This window comes from Rhinopithecus bieti, unplaced genomic scaffold, assembly GCF_001698545.2.
Source record: "Rhinopithecus bieti isolate Rb0 unplaced genomic scaffold, ASM169854v2 scaffold_18418, whole genome shotgun sequence".
NCBI lineage: Eukaryota > Metazoa > Chordata > Mammalia > Primates > Cercopithecidae > Rhinopithecus > Rhinopithecus bieti.
The window spans coordinates 1244570-1263434 of record NW_016809431.1 but is presented as its reverse complement, the minus strand read 5'-3'; the positions used below and the strand labels follow the sequence as shown (position 1 = coordinate 1263434).

Here is an 18865-nt window from a genome sequence, read left to right as displayed (position 1 = left end):
GGTGGGAGTTACCCGATTTTCCAGGTGTTGTGTGTCTCAGTTCCCCTGGCTAGGAAAAGTGATTCCCTTCCCCTTGCACTTCCCAGGTGAGGCGATGCCTCGCCCTGCTTCAGCTTTCACTGGTCAGGCTGCAGCAGCTGACCAGCACCAATTGTCCGGCACTCCCTAGTGAGTTGACCCCAGTACCTCAGTTGAAAATGCAGAAATCACCGGTCTTCTGTGTCGCCCGCGCTGGGAGTTGGAGACTGGAGCTGTTCCTATTCGGCCATCTTGCTCCGCCCCAGATTTGCATTTTAAAAGCGAGTTTACATACTAAAACTCTTCTTAGAAATCCATGAGATTTTGCAAAACAAAAAAAAAAATGAATTTATTTGGAATTCAAGTTTTGTTCAGTGTTTCTTCGGAAGAGGTAAAAATGGAGCCAAGTACAAATCCCTTATGGTAGGCTGTATGGAGGTTTAGTCACTGGAATAGCACTGATTCTTGATTAGGTAGAGGGTCTAACAATGTGTTCTATCTACATCTCATCTGAGTTCATTGATTCTTCTCCCCACACCCTCACCCAAGCTTCTATGTGTCAGAGATCCCATTGCTCCTGCACTGCTGTTGTGAAGAGTCTGTATGGCCAGGTGCCATCACTAGGTTCAGCGTGTGGCATGGGTGTTGAGCTCAGTGCTCTGCAGCTCTTCATGTTAATATGGTGGCTGTGTGGGGTGGCTCCAGGATGCATTGTCATTTTAGAGACTGAGGCTGAGACTACTTCCAGTAACAATTGGACACCTTCTAAGAATCAAGCTAGATGTGGGGAGAATAAGATAGCATGGTCCTTGCCCTTGTGACACTTGCAGACTAAAAATAATCTAGAAGAAATATGTGAGGAAAAATGTCATATAGATGAGCTGGGTTGGAGCTGCAAGGTAGATTAACATGGGGGAAGCATTTGTATAGGGGTAATATAGTGGGCTGTCTGCTATCATTTTGCTTCTTTGTGTAAATTGTAATGGGATATGTGCAGCATTGTATTGCATTCCCATGATCATTATTTCAGGCAAAGATGTATTGAATCACATGTACTATTTCTTGGTGTCATTATCTGAGAGGATATATTGAGGTCATGGGTGTTTTTCACTTCCAGCATTTCTAGTGTTTGTACTTGAAATGCTGTTTACAACATTTTACTTCACATACATTGTTAAGAGTAATTGAAGTAAAAACGATGATATAATTGTAGTCTTTGGGAATGCAGAAATATAGAACTTCTGTTTTTAAGTCCAGAATTTGTTGCTACCATCCATATATGCTCATCAGAGTTGTTTTAGTAAAATTATTTAGTTGTCTTATATGTGAATTTAAATAAGACATTTGAAAAAATGTTTAAGCATATTAAGAATATTTTATTTCTGTATTTTAAGGACTATTTTCCTGAAATGGAAAAAACTATGATATCTTTCTTTTTTAGCGGAGCTTGGAGATTATGACCCATATAAACATACTACAGGATATGTATCTGAGTACCGGTTTGTTCCTGACCAGAAGGAAGAACTTGAAGAAGCCGTAGAAAGGATTCATAAAACTCTAATGTAAGAATCATGACACTGTGTCTTACTGCATCATCCATCAGTCATCATCTTCTGATATTCATAAGAAAAGTTTCTAGAATGATAAATTTTTCACCTGTGCGTTTAATATTCTAATACTCCTCTTTGTATAGTTTAACTACTTTTAACTCTAAAATGCTCATTGAAAACTTCAGTAATTTAAAAAGTGTAAAGGAGAAAGTAATTTCAATACGTAAAGTTACCATGTTTTTGGTCAATGGCCTTTCAGACATCTCTTTCTGTGTACAATTTCCCATAGAGAAAATCTGTCGTACATAGGTTCATGTATTTATGATATTACATAGTGGAATCATTCTGTAAATACTAGATTTTGCAGTTTTTTTTTTTTTTTCAGTCACCAGGATCTTGTGAAATTAATCTTTCAACTATAAATATAATTTTTAATCACAACAATTTTTAACCATAAATGCATTAATATATTCTTCAATGTTTCCTCTGTCTGAAGTATCCCAGTTCTTCACAGTTATAAGCCAAGTCCTATTCAGGCCATAGCAATGAGTCTGGAAATAGTGATGATGCCAGTGTGGAACCTTTGAGGGTATTGTGTTAACACCACATGCATTTCTGGGAGTAGACACATTCCCCTAGTAGGATTTTCAATTCATGGCCTATAGCATTGAATTTATAATTTCATTATAGTTATTTTGGTTAAATTCTTTACACTAGTTAACATTGCTTTATTCCCTGTTATATAACACTCCCTCTTGAATATGCTTGGTTTCAGATCTATTATAGTTAAGGGGGAAAAAAATGGCTGGGCATGGTGGCTTACACCTGTAATCCCAGCACTTTGGGAGGCTGAGGCAGGTAGATCACCTCAGGTCAGGAGTTTGAGAACAGCCTGGCCAAAATGGTGAAACCCCATCTCTACTAAAAATACAAAAATTAGCTGGATGTGGTGGCATGTGCCTATAATCCCAGTTAGTTGGGAGGCTGAGGCTGGAGAATCGCTTGAACCCCGGGAGGTGGAGGTTGCAGTGAGTCGAGATTGCACTATTGCACTCAGGCCCTGGGCAACAAGAGCGAAACTCCATCTCAAAAAAAAAAAAAAAAAAAAGAAAGAAAAAATGTAGAATTAATCTGGTCACAAAAAAATGTTTGCCTAAAGGATACCTTTCAGTGAGTGTAGAAGTAGAAGTCAGCTGCTGAATTGCAATCAGAGAAAGAGGCCCTCTATGTTGTATTAGCATGCACTAGAAGGCTCTCCAACCTGATTGTAGAGTCCTTTATTTTCAGATTTTGCTGAAGTAGATGCTCAGAGAGTGCTTGTTATAATGTTAGGAAGGGCAGTGTGTTTGGCACATTCTGAGAGTACTGATTCTACTAGGGGTTTCAAAGCACAATTATATACTGAAATTATCAAGGAGTTTTGGGTAAAGGCTCTCATGTGTTTTACATGATAGTGTTGACAGTGTGACTGTTATTTCTAAGAATAAAGCTTGATCAAAGTGTAGTGTGTCTAATTTGATGAACATTCTTCTTGGATTTCAAAAGTATGGTATGTTGGTGGTTTTCCAGTGCATTGTGGCTGAAATGAAATATGTCACTACAGGATTTCTTAAGTTTTAAGATTCGGCCTCCTTTGGTTATCTATTAAAATCTCAATCCCCCTCTCTCTCTCTGTCTCTGTCTCACACACACACACTCGCTTGCACATGCATGTTTAATTCTTCTGTGCAGATTTCTGGCTGATGTTCACCCTCATCAGGAATGAATGCTGTTTTCTTTATATTACCACCAGTGAAGATTTTGGGAAGAATTGTGTACTCTGTATTAAGAAAATGACAAACATTTTTACAATCTCTGTATGTTAATCAATGTATTTTCAAACTACACATGTGCTCAGGAGATCTTGATATGACCCCAGCTGGGTGGTGGCGGCCCCATTCTCTTCCTCCTACCGACCACTGCTCTAGTTCCCTTTGCTTTCGATGGAGAACTGCTGCTGCACAGAGACATTTTACTCTTTGTGAAGGGGATGCTGTTTAATTTGAGTGCTTATATTCTCAATAACCTCTTTAGGAGTTTCTGAAACTGAGAATGTTTTAATATATGCTGGGACATTGGGGATAGGCTATAATGAGCCAGAATGGATTTGGTAAATGAAATTAATGTAAAGTATCACTTCAGAGTATAAAATTTTGTCACCAAGAAGCAAAGGCCTTCTTGAAATACAAGGACTTATGTTTGCATTAGTAAAAAGTGTTATTTGTTTTCCCAGTGAATACAATGAAGATAGTTTGCATCCCTGTAGGTGCAGTAGCTGCTGTAAAATAAGGCTCTTTGTTTTTGTGCTGGGTATAGGGGTCAGGCTCCTTCTGAGGCTGAGCTGAATTACTTGAGGACTGCCAAATCCCTGGAGATGTATGGCGTTGACCTCCATCCCGTCTATGTGAGTAACATAACACAAAATATTTTAAGCTGATGACATTTTTCTTAAAAAGTCACTGAGACTCCCAAAGGAAAGTTGCAGTTCTGTTGTTTAGCAAGCAGATGATACTTTTTTATCTATGTTTTTCTAACACAAAGCAGTTCTTGTGTGGATTAAACCCTATTGAGTTTTGCATAAAAATCTGTGATTATATTTCCATGTGTAGAAAACAATTAAGTGGGCTTGAAAACACAATCTGGATAACATATCCAAAGGGCTTAGGTAACATCAAAACAATATAAAAGTGATGTATAGGCCGGGCGTGGTGGCTCACGCCTGTAGTCCCAGCACTTGGGGAGACCAAGGTGAGCGGATCATCTAAGGTCAGGAGTTTGAGACCAGCCTGGCCAACACAGTGAAATGCTGTCTCTACTAAAAATACAAAAATTAGCTGGTGTGGTCGCGGATGCCTGTAATCCCAGCTACTCAGGAGGCTGAGACAGGAGAATGGCTTGAACCTGGGAGGCAGAGACTGCAGTGAGCTGAGATCGTGCCCCTGCACTTCAGCCTGGCAACAGAGCAAGACTCCATCTCAAACAAAAACAAACAAACAAACAAAAGGATGTATAATTAACTGTATTAGACAGAAAACAGGAGGATTTTTCAAAAAATAGATTTTATGGCAGCAAAACATAAATATAGTCACTTGCCAGGTAAAGTAGGCATTAGGCAATAGGCCAGGCGCAACTACTGCTGATTCTGTTAATATGAGGGTTACCACCTACTATAGGTATCATTGCATTAATAGAAATATTTTTGCAGATTTTTTTCAGTGGTTTATGAAAACTTGCTGAATAGTAGTCAATGAGCAATTACACTGAATCTGCACTGAGTGTTCTGGATCTGGGTTTTAACCTTTGAGCTACTTCTCTTAGGCTACCAAATGATTATTCTATGCCAATGAGATTAGAATGCCTTTGTCTTTGAATTAAGAGGAGTATGGGTAGCAGTAGTTAAATTTTATTTGAGAAAATGAGCCAGATACTTTATTCTTTATAGGAAATGAATTGCTGAAGAGTATTTATAGACTGATTTTTTTTTTTATCAATTGGATTATGGAACTCAGTTTTTAAAGAACCCTAATAAAAGTTTCTCTAGTGCAAATAACATTCATGCATTCATTTTGTGCATGTCTTTTGCTCATTAGCATTTCCTCCAAGAAGAAACAATATCTTGTTATTTTTACAGTTAGAAGCACTCCTGTTTAATGTGGCAATAAAAGCTATAGATTTGGGGGAAGAAGTAGTTCCCTGATATATTATATTCCAATTTCGTTAGGTCATTAAATGCTTCATAGCACTGTCCTTATACTGCTAAAACTGTAGAATCATTATTGTTTTCCCTTCCCTCCCTTTAGCTACATTAATCTTGTTAGGTTTTTCAGTTTTTAAAAGAAAACATTCTATAGGAAATTTATAAAGAGAGTCTTCTGTGAAATGCTTCTACGTTTGTATAATGTTTTCCTAATTAGAAATCACCTTTTGTTGATGGTAGAAATTTATGGCAAATGAGCTAGATTTATTAGATTCTTTAGTGGATTCCTTTAAGGTTTGAATTTTAAGAACTGAAAAGTGGGCATCAGCAAGTATTCTTCCAAATGTGTTGCTTTATGTTTTTTGTGAATATAATTTTGCAGGTTACCGTTTATCTTAGAGTAGAAATAACATTATCACAAACAGTTCCGTGCATGTCCTTGGTACCCACTCTGTGACCTTTTCATTTTAAGATCCTATTTTTAAAATTTGGATTTATTATTGCCTGAAAATAAGGGTTCTCTAGTCTTTACCAGAAGAGATTATACTTTTACATTTTTGAGCCGTCTTAAAGTTATAGGTAGAAGTAGGAAGAAACATGATGGAGACTTCAGAAAATTCAAGTGTGTGTCTGCTAGCGACTGCCTAAACTTTCTAGAGAGAGTTGGGGTGGGGACGAAGTGGGTTTCGTGATTGTCCACATCAGAGATAAATCAAGCCATTTCAAAAGCACCCTTGATAGAAGCCAGTGGTTCTCAGTCTTTGACTGCACAGAAGTATCACCTGGTAGTCCTGTGTTTTTTCTACTTTGGCCTCTTCATTAGAGATTCTGATTTAACTGTTTCTGGTAGTGCCCAGGCATCAGCATTTTAAGCTGCAGAGTGATTCCAGTTAATATGCTGCTAGTGTTGAACACCACTGTGTAAGGAAAGTTGGGTAAGTCCCATTGGCCTGACTGGTAGTCCAGGCTCATTTTAATGAACTGAAGTAGCAAGTATGAAGAACAGTAACAGAAAGTTTCTTCTAAAACTTTGAAAAAATAAGCAACAAATTAGCTACTATCATAGTGTATCTAGCTTTCTAGGCTGATGTCTTTCAAAAATTAAATCCAATATTGTAACAAATTATATTTGTATGGTCAATTATAGTTTGACAAAGAGATTTTATGTGAATATGTGATTATAGGCATATGTTTGCTTTTGCAGGGAGAAAACAAGTCTGAGTATTTCTTAGGATTAACTCCAGTTGGTGTTGTTGTCTACAAGAATAAAAAGCAAGTGGGGAAGTATTTCTGGTAGGTATGGCTTGAAAACAAAGTTGGCATTCTGTGTTTTGGGCTTATGGGACTCCTGTGTCAGTGAAAGAGTTGGGGAAAAGAAAACAGGTATTTTTCCAGTGGTTGGTAAATAAATGAGTGAAATTGGGTGTGAGTTTTCTCCTATTGCACCTCAGTATATGTTTTCTCTGTAAATTTCAGACACTGTGATTCTAGACTCTCTTTTCCATGGGAGCTGTGTGTAGTAGGATTTCTCACCCATTTCAGTATGTGCTGGTGGGCTGTGGATCCAGGACTATTCTGACGTTTAGCTCCAAATGAGGATGAGTTGGAGACATTGGGAAGCCCGTGGCCCTGCACTGTGTTTGGGAAGGCGGCACTGCCACAATCTGGGGATTCCAAGGTCATTGTGCATTTAGTGGAAAAGCATAGGACAATGAGAATGGAGTTTGCGTTAGGGTTTATGGGGAACTCTCTCTGTCCCTGTATGTACTGGGTATGGAGCAGTATATAAAGGAGCCAGTATTCACCAATCTTTTTCCACTGGACACTCCCCTGATTTTCTGAAAGGTTAATACTTAAAAACAGCAACAACATCTGCTTTGTTTTTTAGGCCTCGGATTACAAAGGTTCACTTCAAGGAGACTCAGTTTGAACTCAGAGTACTGGGAAAAGATGTAAGTTTCCAAGCCGTTAGCTTAAATTAGAAGGGGGGTGTCTTCTGTGTTCATTTATAGCTTAAAAGACATGGTGAAGAAATATTTTCTTCAGCTACTTCTGCATGGAGCCAGGTTAATTAACTCACATCACAACTTCTCAAGGAAGGAAAGGGAAGTGAATAGAAATGAATGCGAGAGTAATGGAGAAAGGAGCATTTTAGATTTAACAAAGGAAAGCAAAACCTTTCTAAGGCAGAGGAGAGAATAGGAGGTGATCATTGTTATTAGTGTAATTTGCTTTCCAGTACTCTCTGTGAGGGTAGAAGGTAGGAGTTATAATCAGAAGGGTATAGCCTACATTCAGGACTGCCAAAATGTGTTCTAATTTTGCTCTAATGTAAATTAAACAACCTTTTGGGAGTCTCACTTCTGCTGTTTCCCTCATTGAGTGTGATAGACAAACCAGATGGAAATTCTGGATGCTTTCAAGGAAGAATGCAAAAATGCCGGCCTTTGCTTTGCAACTTGGCAGTGTCCTCTGGGAGTATTTGGGTAATGGGCACAAAACTTGTCAGCGCCTGGATGTGCTTTCATGCCTTGATGGGTGTCTTTGAGAAAAATGGTCAAAAGAAGGCAAGGATGTGAAAGCTTCCTTTTGATCTACCTGTGAAAATAATGCTTCCTTGAAGTGCTACTACTGTAAGCCATATATTATGGGATATATGAGTGAAAATATGATGTTCAGTCCATATTTATGGGATACATGAGTGAAAACATGATATAGGAGGATCTACCCTTCTGTCTCTTTGATACTAACTTTGTGCAGAACAAAAACTAAGTGGAGTTTAATTGATTTTCTTGATTAACGAAAAGTAAATTGGTGCTTAAGCATGCACACATTGAGACAGGAATAGTAGAGCTGCAGCTACATTTGGGCATGGTATTTGGCAGAGTGCCTCACATGTAGTAGGCACTTCATAAGTATCTGTTGAATGATCATTGAACTGATGCACTGAGATACTGTGTGCTGCCAAATCAGAAAACCTGGTGCTACTCTTTGTTCTCCTAATAGGAAAAAACATTATTTCATCCTGAACTATATGGCATGCTGCCATTTACTGATACAATTAAAACTGGATTTTGAAATTAGTTTTAACAACTTGTAAGGAAGTGAAATTCCAGATTTTTGAAGAAATGATAGTACAGAAGCCATATAGTTGTCTTATGGTCTAGTTTGGAGGAAATCCAATGTGTTCTTCAGCTCCTGATTAGACATCTCAATTTTAAAAGATGTGCATTATAATGTAAGACTGTATTAAAATCATTCAAAAAGTAGAGTAGCTAATTAGATAGGAGGGTTTTGTAGTTTTCTCCATATGTTGCCATTCATTACGTTCACATGAATAATAATTCATCTAAATAATAATAATGCAAGGAATAAAGTCTATTAAATATATTTGAATATAATGTTTCAAGTTTTTTTTTAGCAGAATATGATAATCAAGACTTTTATGGAAACATTACTATTATTCAAAGTATTCTTTCCTTATAAGCTATTTTTGTGAGTGAGGTCCTCTGGTGAATGACTTTGATGTTATTATTACAGTGCCTTAAAATATATGTCTACTACTGTCTCAGGATAAATATTTGGCAAAGTGCCCAGCTAACCTGAACTTCCATCTTCTTGGACTTCTTCATGATTAGGCAAAAACAACAGCAACAAAATTGATATCATCATGTTATTTTTCAAATGACAGTGTCCATCGAATGACCCTGTTTCCTGCGTACTCAGCTCAGGTGTCTCCCATCCCCACCTCATTCCTTCCCCAGCTTTGAGATGAAATGGATGTCTGGGGAGACCCAAGGCACTGCACACTTCTAGGTCATTAAGCTCAATGTCAGTGATCTGTAAGAAGGTGACAAAGCAGGTCACATAACTCAGAGGCTTGAATTAAAGGATTTTTTTTTTTATTGCTATTGAGTATCACATTAATTTATCAAAGCATTCTATTTCCTAAGTATTCTTGCTTGTGGGTCTTTTCTCTTTCTCCACCAGGGTACCTCTCTGTGAGGCAGCGATTTACATAATGGTTGAATTAGGTTGATTATTATGGAGGCCTAACCATACTCACAAATTGAATTTAAAAGCCCCTTAAAGCCCATCACTTGGAACAGTAATCACATTCAGCATGAAGAATGGTTGAAATGCTTATTCGGCTGGTTTGCTGGTCTGGTCAGACTTAGTATGGTCATTGCATTTAGGCCAAATTCAGAGATACTTTCATGCATTAAGCTTCCAAATAAGTAGCGTTATTTACATAATTTTGTACAAAAAACTAAACTTTTAGTATAAAGATCGTACATGTTGACTATAGAAAATCCAGAAAATGCCCTGCAAAGGAGAAAACTAAAATTACTCATTATCCTAACACTCAGAGGTAATGATTATTAATATTTTGATACAGTTGCTTCTAGATTTCACCCTATCAGTGTGAATGTGTATATGCATAAATGTAGATCCTCTATGTGGTTTTGTACATGCTTGTGTATTTTATATTGTATCATAAGAATTTTCCCTTTTTTGTTAAATTTATTCATATGTTCCTGCATGGTGTTTGATATGTTTTCTTTTTACGTGTTTTACTTTTTTTCTTGCTATTGTGGATGCAATCTTTTCTTTCTATTATTTCTTCTAACTGGTTTTTGCTAGGAGAAGTGAAAACCATGGAATTTTATTTGTTTATCTCAGATCTAGTCATTTTGTTGAATTGTTGCATTCCAGCTGAGAGTTCTTAATTTGATTCTCATACATTTTTATAGGTATATCACTTGCAAATGAAAATAATTTGTTCCTTCAATTCTACTGTTCATGCTTCACACTTTATAGTATTAGTCCGAACTTCTAGAAGGGTACTAAGTGATATAGCAGTATAAGGCATCCTTGATTGGCTTTCTGTTTTAATGAAAATGTCACTACTATTTTATCACTATGTGTTAGTTCTTGGTTTTAGGAATACATGTTTTTTACTAGGTGTTGAAATTCTTTTATGTTTATTATCAGATGGTTGATTTTCACTGAATACCTTGAGAACTAAGACTGTTCCTTGTTTACTCATTCAGCAACTTGGGCTTATTTCAAAATCCGGGCAAGAGATGATATTGTCTCTATCTCAGTGGATCAAGGTGACAACAGTCAAAATGCAGAGAAGCTGTTGGATTATGGATTTTACCACCAGGGTTTCCTGAATGTGGGCAGATATGAGAGGAGTCCTGGTCACTTAAACGAGTTTGACCTGCGAAGCAGGAAAGATAGAGCTACCATCAGGCGAAGTGGGGAAGGTTATGGATAGAGCAGACTTGAGGAGGAAGATCAGGAGTCCCGTTTTGAACATGTTGAATTTGAGATGTCTTTTAGTCATACAAGTGGATATATTAAATAAGAAATGAGCTATGTGAGCCTGGAGTTCAGCACCAGAATCTGAGCAGAATATATAAATTTGAGAATCATTGCCATCTGCTAGTTTTTGAAGCTATGAGACTACCTGAAATCACTGGGAAAATGAGTATAAATAAGAAAAGAAGAGAGAGAACCAGCAAAGGAGGCTGAAAAGAATCAGCCAGTGAGGTAGAAGGAACACTAATTATCCTGAATGCCAAGTAAAAGTCATGTATTAAGCATGTGTCAAATGATGTTGATATGTCATATAGGGTAAGGGCTGAGAATGGGCCACTGAATTTAGGAATGTAGGAGATCATTGACAAGATGAGTTTCAGTAGATTGGAAGAGTGAGTTTCAACCCAGCAGTTCCCCTCTTAGGTATGTGTACCCTAGAGAGGTGTTCTGTGCAGCACTTACGTAAAAGTCAGAAAAAGAAATTAACCCAGAATTCCATTAACAGGAGAATGAACAAATAAATTGATGCATATTCATTAAGAAAAACCCATAAGAGAGGTAACAGGAAGATAAGAATTGGAGAAGGTAAGTGTGGACAACTCTTTGGAGGACTTTTGGCACAAGGGGAATCAATAGAAATATAGCTGGCAGGTACTGTGCCAACATCAAGGTATGAAGAGGATGACTTTAAGGATGACACCCACCATGAAAGATTGCAGAATTTCATCAACTGGTAAGATCCAAAGCTGGGAGTTTTAGAGGGGAGGAAAGAGAATGGTCTGAAAGCAGCAATGTGGAGCAGGGAGGATCCTCCCCACTTTTAGGTTCAGAGATGCAAGAATGGTGGAGACAGAAGACACAGCCATCCCTTGAGGGCTGCAGTGGAAATAGGGTCTTCAGGGATAGCGGGTGTCTTCTAGTGCAGGAAGGTGAAGGACATACGAGAGAACAGACTGAGGAGCGAGGGGGTTTGCTGATGAGAGGTCATGAATTCTGGAGGGCACAAAGCAAGGGTTTCAGGAGTTGGGTAGTGATGAAGAAAGAGGCAAGGGGGTGTGCTGAGCATTATTTGGGGGTGACTGAGATACACGGAGATAAGGAGCATCATGAGAATTGGTCCAGTCGATTGGGAAGGGAATGATGATTGGGTTTCCATGTCTGCCCATTTCCTCTGGAGATGTGGGGTAGAAGACCTAAAGAAGGTGGGGTGGTTCCAGTGCACTACCTGGTTCAGCCTGACCCTTCTCAGGGGAGGGCCTCTCTTACCTGTGGGCATGAGCTCAGAGTCAACACTTGAGAATGGATTGAGGACTTGCGGGGAAATTGGGTGTTACATTAACTCTGGACTTCACCCTCCATGATCAGATGTGCATTTCAGAAAGCACACTTGGCTGCAGGGTGGAACATTCCACAGACGTGAGCACAGAGGCAAACAGGGTAGGAGATATGATCAAGGGGATACAAGAGGGGACTCACTGCAAAGATGGAAAGAAGTGGGCAGATTTGGGAAGCATTTAGGGGGTTAAATTGTTTCTGATTGGTAGCAGATTCATTGTTTTTGTGGAAAATAGGAATTTAGGATAATACTGGAATTCATTGGTTTTGGCAACAAGAGGAAGATGTAATTCCTAACACAGGACTAAGCCCAGAATTCAGCATGTAGTAAGCACACTTGTGAAATAAATGAAAGAATGAATAAATGCTGCTGTGCTTACTTTTGTGTATAATACCTCAGGAAACTAACCTCAGCTAAAGTTACCTCGTGTGACAGGATGTAGAACCAAAAGGTTCCTGGCAACTCTGGCTGTGAGTAATGAGATCCACTTGGCAGAACTCTTGGGCTTGCTTTAAGGAGAGTACACGGGAAGCGGTGATGGCCAGGAGTCATCACTGTTTGTCAACAAGTGCAAGAGGTCTCACGTTAAGCCAGGGGTTCCTTTCACATTTTAAATGGTACTATAGATTTTAAAAGTATTTTATTTGAAAATAATTCAAAATTTATTTTAAAAGTTGTAAAATTAAAATATTAAAAAGAACATATTCATTTACTGTTACCTAGAGTCACTTATGGTTAATGTTTTACTTCACTTCCTTTGTTATTTGTGCTTCTTTCTCACTGTACACACACAGGCCATTTTCTTTAGAAGAGCTTGAGAGTAAGTTACATATGTCATAGACTATAAATATGTAATTGTGTATTTCCTAAGAATAGGGATATTCTCATGTAACCACGGTATAGTTAACAACTTAATACATTAATAATGATATAATACTGTTACCATCTAGCTTCCATATTCCAATTTTCTTGGTTGACCTAATAATGTCCTTTTTAGCATTTCCCCCCTATGGTATAGAATACAGATAACTTCCTTTAATGTGGAACACTTTCTTTCTTTTTTTTTTTTTTTGAGACAGAGTCTCACTCTGTCACCCAGGCTGGAGTGCTGTGGCCGATCTCAGCTCACTGCAAGCTCCGCCTCCCGGGTTCACGCCATTCTCCTGCCTCAGCCTCCCCGGTAGCTGGGACTACAGGCACCGCCACCTCGCCTGGCTAGTTTTTTGTAGTTTTAGTAGAGACGGGGTTTCACCGTGTTAGCCAGGATGGTCTCGATCTCCTGACCTCGTGATCCGCCCATCTCGGCCTCCCAAAGTGCTGGGATTACAGGCTTGAGCCACCGCGCCCGGCCTAATGTGGAACACTTTCATACCATTTTGTTATCTTTTATAACATTGACATTTTAAAAGAATACAGTTATACCTTGCTGTTTTGAAACAGACAGTTTCTTGTTTCATGTTTTTCAGCTGTTTCCTTGTGATTAGACTGAGGTTATGCATTCCTAGATGTACAGCTGCATAGGTGAAATAGTGTCCTTCTCAGGTGTCTCATCTGGGGGCACATGGTGACCACCTGTCCCTCGTTGGCTGTTAAGTTTGATCACTCATTACAGTGTTGCCTGATTTCTCTGCTGTATAGTTCCTGCTTCTCTCTTGCAACTAATAAGTAGTCTGTGGGGAGATATTTAAATCAATGTAAATACCCAGTTCCTCTTTAAAATTCTCTATAAATTTAGCATTCATTGAGGTTTCTTGCCTGATCCAGTCTTCTACTAAGATGGTTGCAAAATGCTGATTTTTTTCTAGCTCTCTACTCCCTCCTCATTTATGAGTTAGCCCTCAGCATTCCACTGAAGCAAGAGCTCTGCCTTCTCTCTCCTTTATTTATCTATTGTCAGTAATTATTAACTTCTATTTTTTCGATGGTTTAAAATGTATTGCATACCTATTTATTTTTAATACTTTCAACTTTTATTATGGGTTAAAGGGTACATATGCAGGTTTGTTACGTGGGTGTATTGTGTGACGGTGAGGCTTGGGGCCCTAATGATTGCATCATCCAGGCAGTGAGCATGGTACCCAACAGGTGGTTCTTCAGCCCATGCCTCCCCATCCAGTAGTCCCCAGTGTCTGTTGTTTCCATCTTCATGTTCATGTGTATTCAATGTTTATTTCCCACTTACTTACAAGTGAGAACACCTGATACTTGGTTTTATGTTCTTGCATTAGTTCACATAGGTACCTAACTATTTTGCTGTTCAGATTTGGTTAATGGGAACCCCTTCAATCTGACTCCTCTGCCTTTTGGATCTGCCCCCCCCCCCCCATCATTTTGGGGCAAATATCTTCTTTTTTTGGTGTGGTATATTTCAGGTGCATGTTGTATCAACCCTGCCCCTACCCTGAGTGTCAACCATTATTCCAAGGAGCTCTGGTTCCTTTTACTGGGAAATGGTCTAGATCTGGGTGCTAGGTGTGGTCATTGCTACTAAGGTGACTTTGCTTCTTGGCCTTTTCAGTTGACAGAGCTAGGGAATAGATGCATGCATATACACACACATAGACCCTAATATACATATATAGAAATAGAAATACATGTACACATGTGCATATAAGCATACACATATTGATACATAGCTTAGAAATCATGAGTTCACAGCATACCTCTAGTTCCTGTCCATAACCACAGGGTTCTTCCTTACCCTCCCTTATTTTGTATTTGTATGTCCCTTCTTTGGCCATGGGAACCTTGGCTTCCAAAAAAGCACACATTTACTCATTTGCTCAATTCTATAACACATACTACATAGTTTCAGAATTGCTTTGGTCAGACCACTAAAATGGACAATTGTTTGCTGTTCTTTCATCCATATGCACCACTTTGCCAAGACAGAGGGCCTAAGAGTCAAATACTGTGTTCAAAATTTACTTGAATTGGTCCTCCCTTCCCTTTCTTCCTTCTCACCATTCATGTCTTCCTTCTTCATTCCTGTGCTCATGTATTCATTGGAAATCTATTTAGTTTTATTGTTTCAGGTTGTTTTTAGTTATAGCTCCCTCTCCTTCACATTCTTGTTTAATTTTATTTTTTAATATGTAGAAGGTTAACTTGCTTTCAAAAATCAAAATTACTCAAAGACTCAGAGAATTATCACCAACTCCCATTTTCCTTCCGTCCTGTTCTGCCATGCTTCCTTGTAGGTAACCAACTTCAGTGTTTTGTAGTTAATCCTCCCTGTGTTTCTTTTTGTAAAGATATGCATTTTTTTTCTTCATTGTTTCTTTCCTAAAAGGTAGCATACTATATGGGCTTTTGTACTGTGTTGGGGGTTTTTCCCCACTTAGTAATATCTCCTAGAAATTATTCTATATCAGTTCATTGAGAGCTTTCTCATTATTTTGTACATAGCACTCTATTGAATGTATGTAACATGGTTTATTCAACCAATCTCTTATTCTTGAATATTTAGAAAAAGTTTTCAATATTTTACAGTCACACATTTTTCTTCATTCAGTAATTTTGTGTGTACATGTTTTTGGAGGGATGTCTATGGGTTCAATTCCCAGTAGAGGGATTGCTCGGTCACAGGGTAAGTGCATGTGTAGTTCTGTTTGGTATTGTCGTATGCCCCTGCTTCACTCATAGTTGTACCACTTTGTGTCTCCAACTACAATGTATAGAAGTCCTGGAACTATAGATTTAATATTTTCCTCAACTATTCTTAAGTGTGGCTGTTAGTAATAATTGGGTCCTGATGCCACATGACAGTTTGATTTGGAATTTTTCAGATTTAGTGATGGACTGTTAGACATGTGATCAAATAAATGTTTTAAGTCCAGGTCTCTCGCTCACTAACTGGGCAGTTCACTGAACAACATTTAACTACGTTTCCTGATCTGTAAAGTGAGGATGATAATATCTCTTATGAAGCTACTGTGAAGTTACAAGCACCTAGTGCAAAGTTGGACAGGTAACGGGCACACAGAAAAATCCATTTGGACTTCTATGTTCATATCTGTGAATTCCTTCAAATAATAAGAATAAGCTCAACATGATAGTTTTCAAGGTTTACTGGAATACAATGTAAATATTTTCTATGTTCTGGCTCATATTCTCTCTTTTGGAAGTTTTGGAGGAAAAGAAAAAAGAGGAGAAGCAATGTAATCTAACACATCCTATTCAATTCTAATTTATGCTTCTATGAGCTAGAGTTGTATATAATTATCAAGAATCAACTTATTCATCTGTAAAATGGGTAAGATGGTTTTCACATTTAGCATATGTTTTGAAATGTAACCCACATAGCTGATAAGAGTACTAGAATATTTTGCTGTTTTTGTTCTTACACTGTGAAATATACATGCGGAAATGGAAATTAATTTTATTCTTCAAGTGCTGTGTGAAATGCACAATGATTTTTCAATTAAAAAATATGTAACCATATTACATGCATTTGTTTTTTTAAAAATGTGTGTGTGTATGTGTGTGTAGAGGGTTGTTTATGTATAGTGCAATATTTTTTAAACTGGAGTATGTACTTACCATACACTTCCCTGAAAGAAAGTTCTTTGTTCAAATAAATTGAAACAACCTACAACCTTACCAGCTCTTGGAGATTCACAGTATATATTAGCGCATTAAAGGTGTGAGTGTTTAGCCCGGTGTTTCCCATACTTATCTGAGCAAAGAACCCCTCTATGCCAATATTGCAAGACCCTAGTGTTGTAAGAAACACTCTTTGGGGAGCATCGTGTAAAGACTGGAAAGAATAAGATCATGTTTTATTCAGTGTCTTAAAATTTCCTTCTGACTTCCTTTTCCAAGTAATGACAAAATTGGTGAATTTTGTTGCAGGACTCACCCTCAATTCATTAGCCAGGTTTAAACTCAGGATGCCTAGAAAAGAGAGCATGAAAAAATATGAGGAAAGCAATTAAAACAGACATTGTGCCCAGGATATCATGTATACCAACATAGTTTAATTTTTAAAACTACAGTCAGTTTCACCGTTTGGAAAGATAAAATTTTTCAAAAGACTTAAAATTTTATAAGCTTTCTTTGGTATCTATTTCCAGTTGGCGAATAAAGATTGCAGTTCGACTACTTGCCTTCCTTTGCATGATCAGTAATTAAGAAGAAAGTTATTTTAGTCATTTGCTTCCAGCCGTCTGACTATTTTTGTTTCTCTCCCTGGAACCTAAACTCAGTTAATGATTGCAAGTTAATGTAAATTTTGTGTGAATTGGTTAGAAAGAAAAAAGCAAAAATCTCACAGTACTTTAGACTTGTAATCGTCACACTTCCTTTGTAGCCTCTCCCCCGACCTCTGTGGAACATCAGTAGGAAACCTCTCTGCTGTAGACCTTCAGGTATTTTATATAATGATTGCATTTTACTCTCCTTAGATGTACTCATCTCTTTTGCTCTTCAGTGATGACGTACACCGTGTATCTTGGGTTACTTCTAATGTGACCTTGGATGTGAGCCAGGTTTATAATGGGATTAAGAAAGGTATTCATACCCATAATTTTAGGGAGCCTGGGGAAGGCAGACTGTCCAGTTGTGGCTGTTTCCCAAAACAGAAACAGGGAGGAACCTGTCAGAGTACAGGATTGCATTCTTGTGTCAAGAATACAGGCTTAAGAGAGGCAGTGAAATGGGACTAGGCCCAGGCAGAATAAGTGGGTGTGCTGCTGGCAGTGTGAGCTCTTCAGTGATCCTATCAGGAATCCCAGTACCCTTAGAAGAAGCTAGGCAAAAGTAGATTTTTTTCTTTAAGCTTGCCAAGAGAGACATAGTCAGCCAAAATGGGAAAAGAAACTGGGAAGACCAGAGGGAGTTAGGTTGGGAATTTGTTGATATAATACAGGTCCTGAATTCTTACAAATGATGGAATTGGAGGTTTGAGTCAGGTTTACCTAGAGACCCATGGGGCAGTAATATCCACGTGATACTGGGCTTACAAATGACTCATGCTTGATTGGTTTATGAAGTAAAAAGAAATAGATTCAGAGAATAGCTTTGCTTCTGGTATGAAATGACCAACGCTATAAAGGTATTTGAGTAATTTTACAAAAAGCGAGCATTGGATTCTTGGCTAAAGTATTTTAGCAGGAGATTGGAATGAACTTCTTTAATTAAGCAGCTGTTCATCTTTGTGTGAATGAGTAGAAATGTGCTAATTGGCCATGTTTATCTGGAAAAGGTTTGGTAAGTGAGAGTGGTAGAAAGAGATATTTGAAATGCCATGGCAGTGGAATTCATGCCAGCAGTTACTGTACATGGCAAAAGTACACAGAATTTATTTAGAATACCTGGCTCCTGTTTCAATTATGTTAAGCCTCCTTTTAGTATTGGGATCATTCTGCCAGGAACAGGATACAAAATAGGCAGCTTGTCCTAAAGCTCACTATAAGTGGAGAATGAGTTCATACTTGTCATTTGTACTTGGCAGAAATAATTAGGAAGCCAGTGGGGAGGCGCTTTTGATCCTTTACTATATTTGTACCCAAGGAAACTTGAGAAAAACTGAATTCTGGTTAGATTTGAAATATCTTTTATCCTTTCCTTAAGTGATGGTAGTTTTTTTTTAAAAAATTACTAAAAATTAGGCATCCTGTGACCAGGTCTCTACTTGAAAAGTAAAAGGATACAGTCACCTACCTGGCGAAAATAGTTGAAAACCAGACTAAGAAAAGTTTGAGATTTAGAGGAGACTTTGTATTATTTTAAGACGGAATACTTTGCTTCTCCTTCCAAGACTTTTGGAAGACCCATGGGTCCCTAGGTAAACCTGACTCAAACCCCTAATTCCATAATTTGAAAGAATTCAGGACCTGTATTATATCAGCAAATTCCAAAAGTCTTGGAAGTCTTTGGAAGCATGTAATTAAATAA

At 38.1% G+C, this 18865-nt stretch overlaps 1 protein-coding gene across 2 annotated transcripts in view; it reads left to right on the top strand.

Moving 5' to 3' along the window:
* Positions 1-18865, top strand: part of EPB41L4A (erythrocyte membrane protein band 4.1 like 4A) — a 269890-nt gene that overhangs the window by 164731 nt on the left and 86294 nt on the right. For both annotated transcript variants that reach the window (XM_017889282.1, XM_017889281.1), the window contains 4 exons: positions 1460-1580; positions 3924-4011; positions 6509-6597; positions 7193-7256. In XM_017889282.1, coding sequence (XP_017744771.1) covers positions 1460-1580; positions 3924-4011; positions 6509-6597; positions 7193-7256 — 362 coding nt within the window. The remainder of the gene's footprint in view (positions 1-1459; positions 1581-3923; positions 4012-6508; positions 6598-7192; positions 7257-18865) is intronic.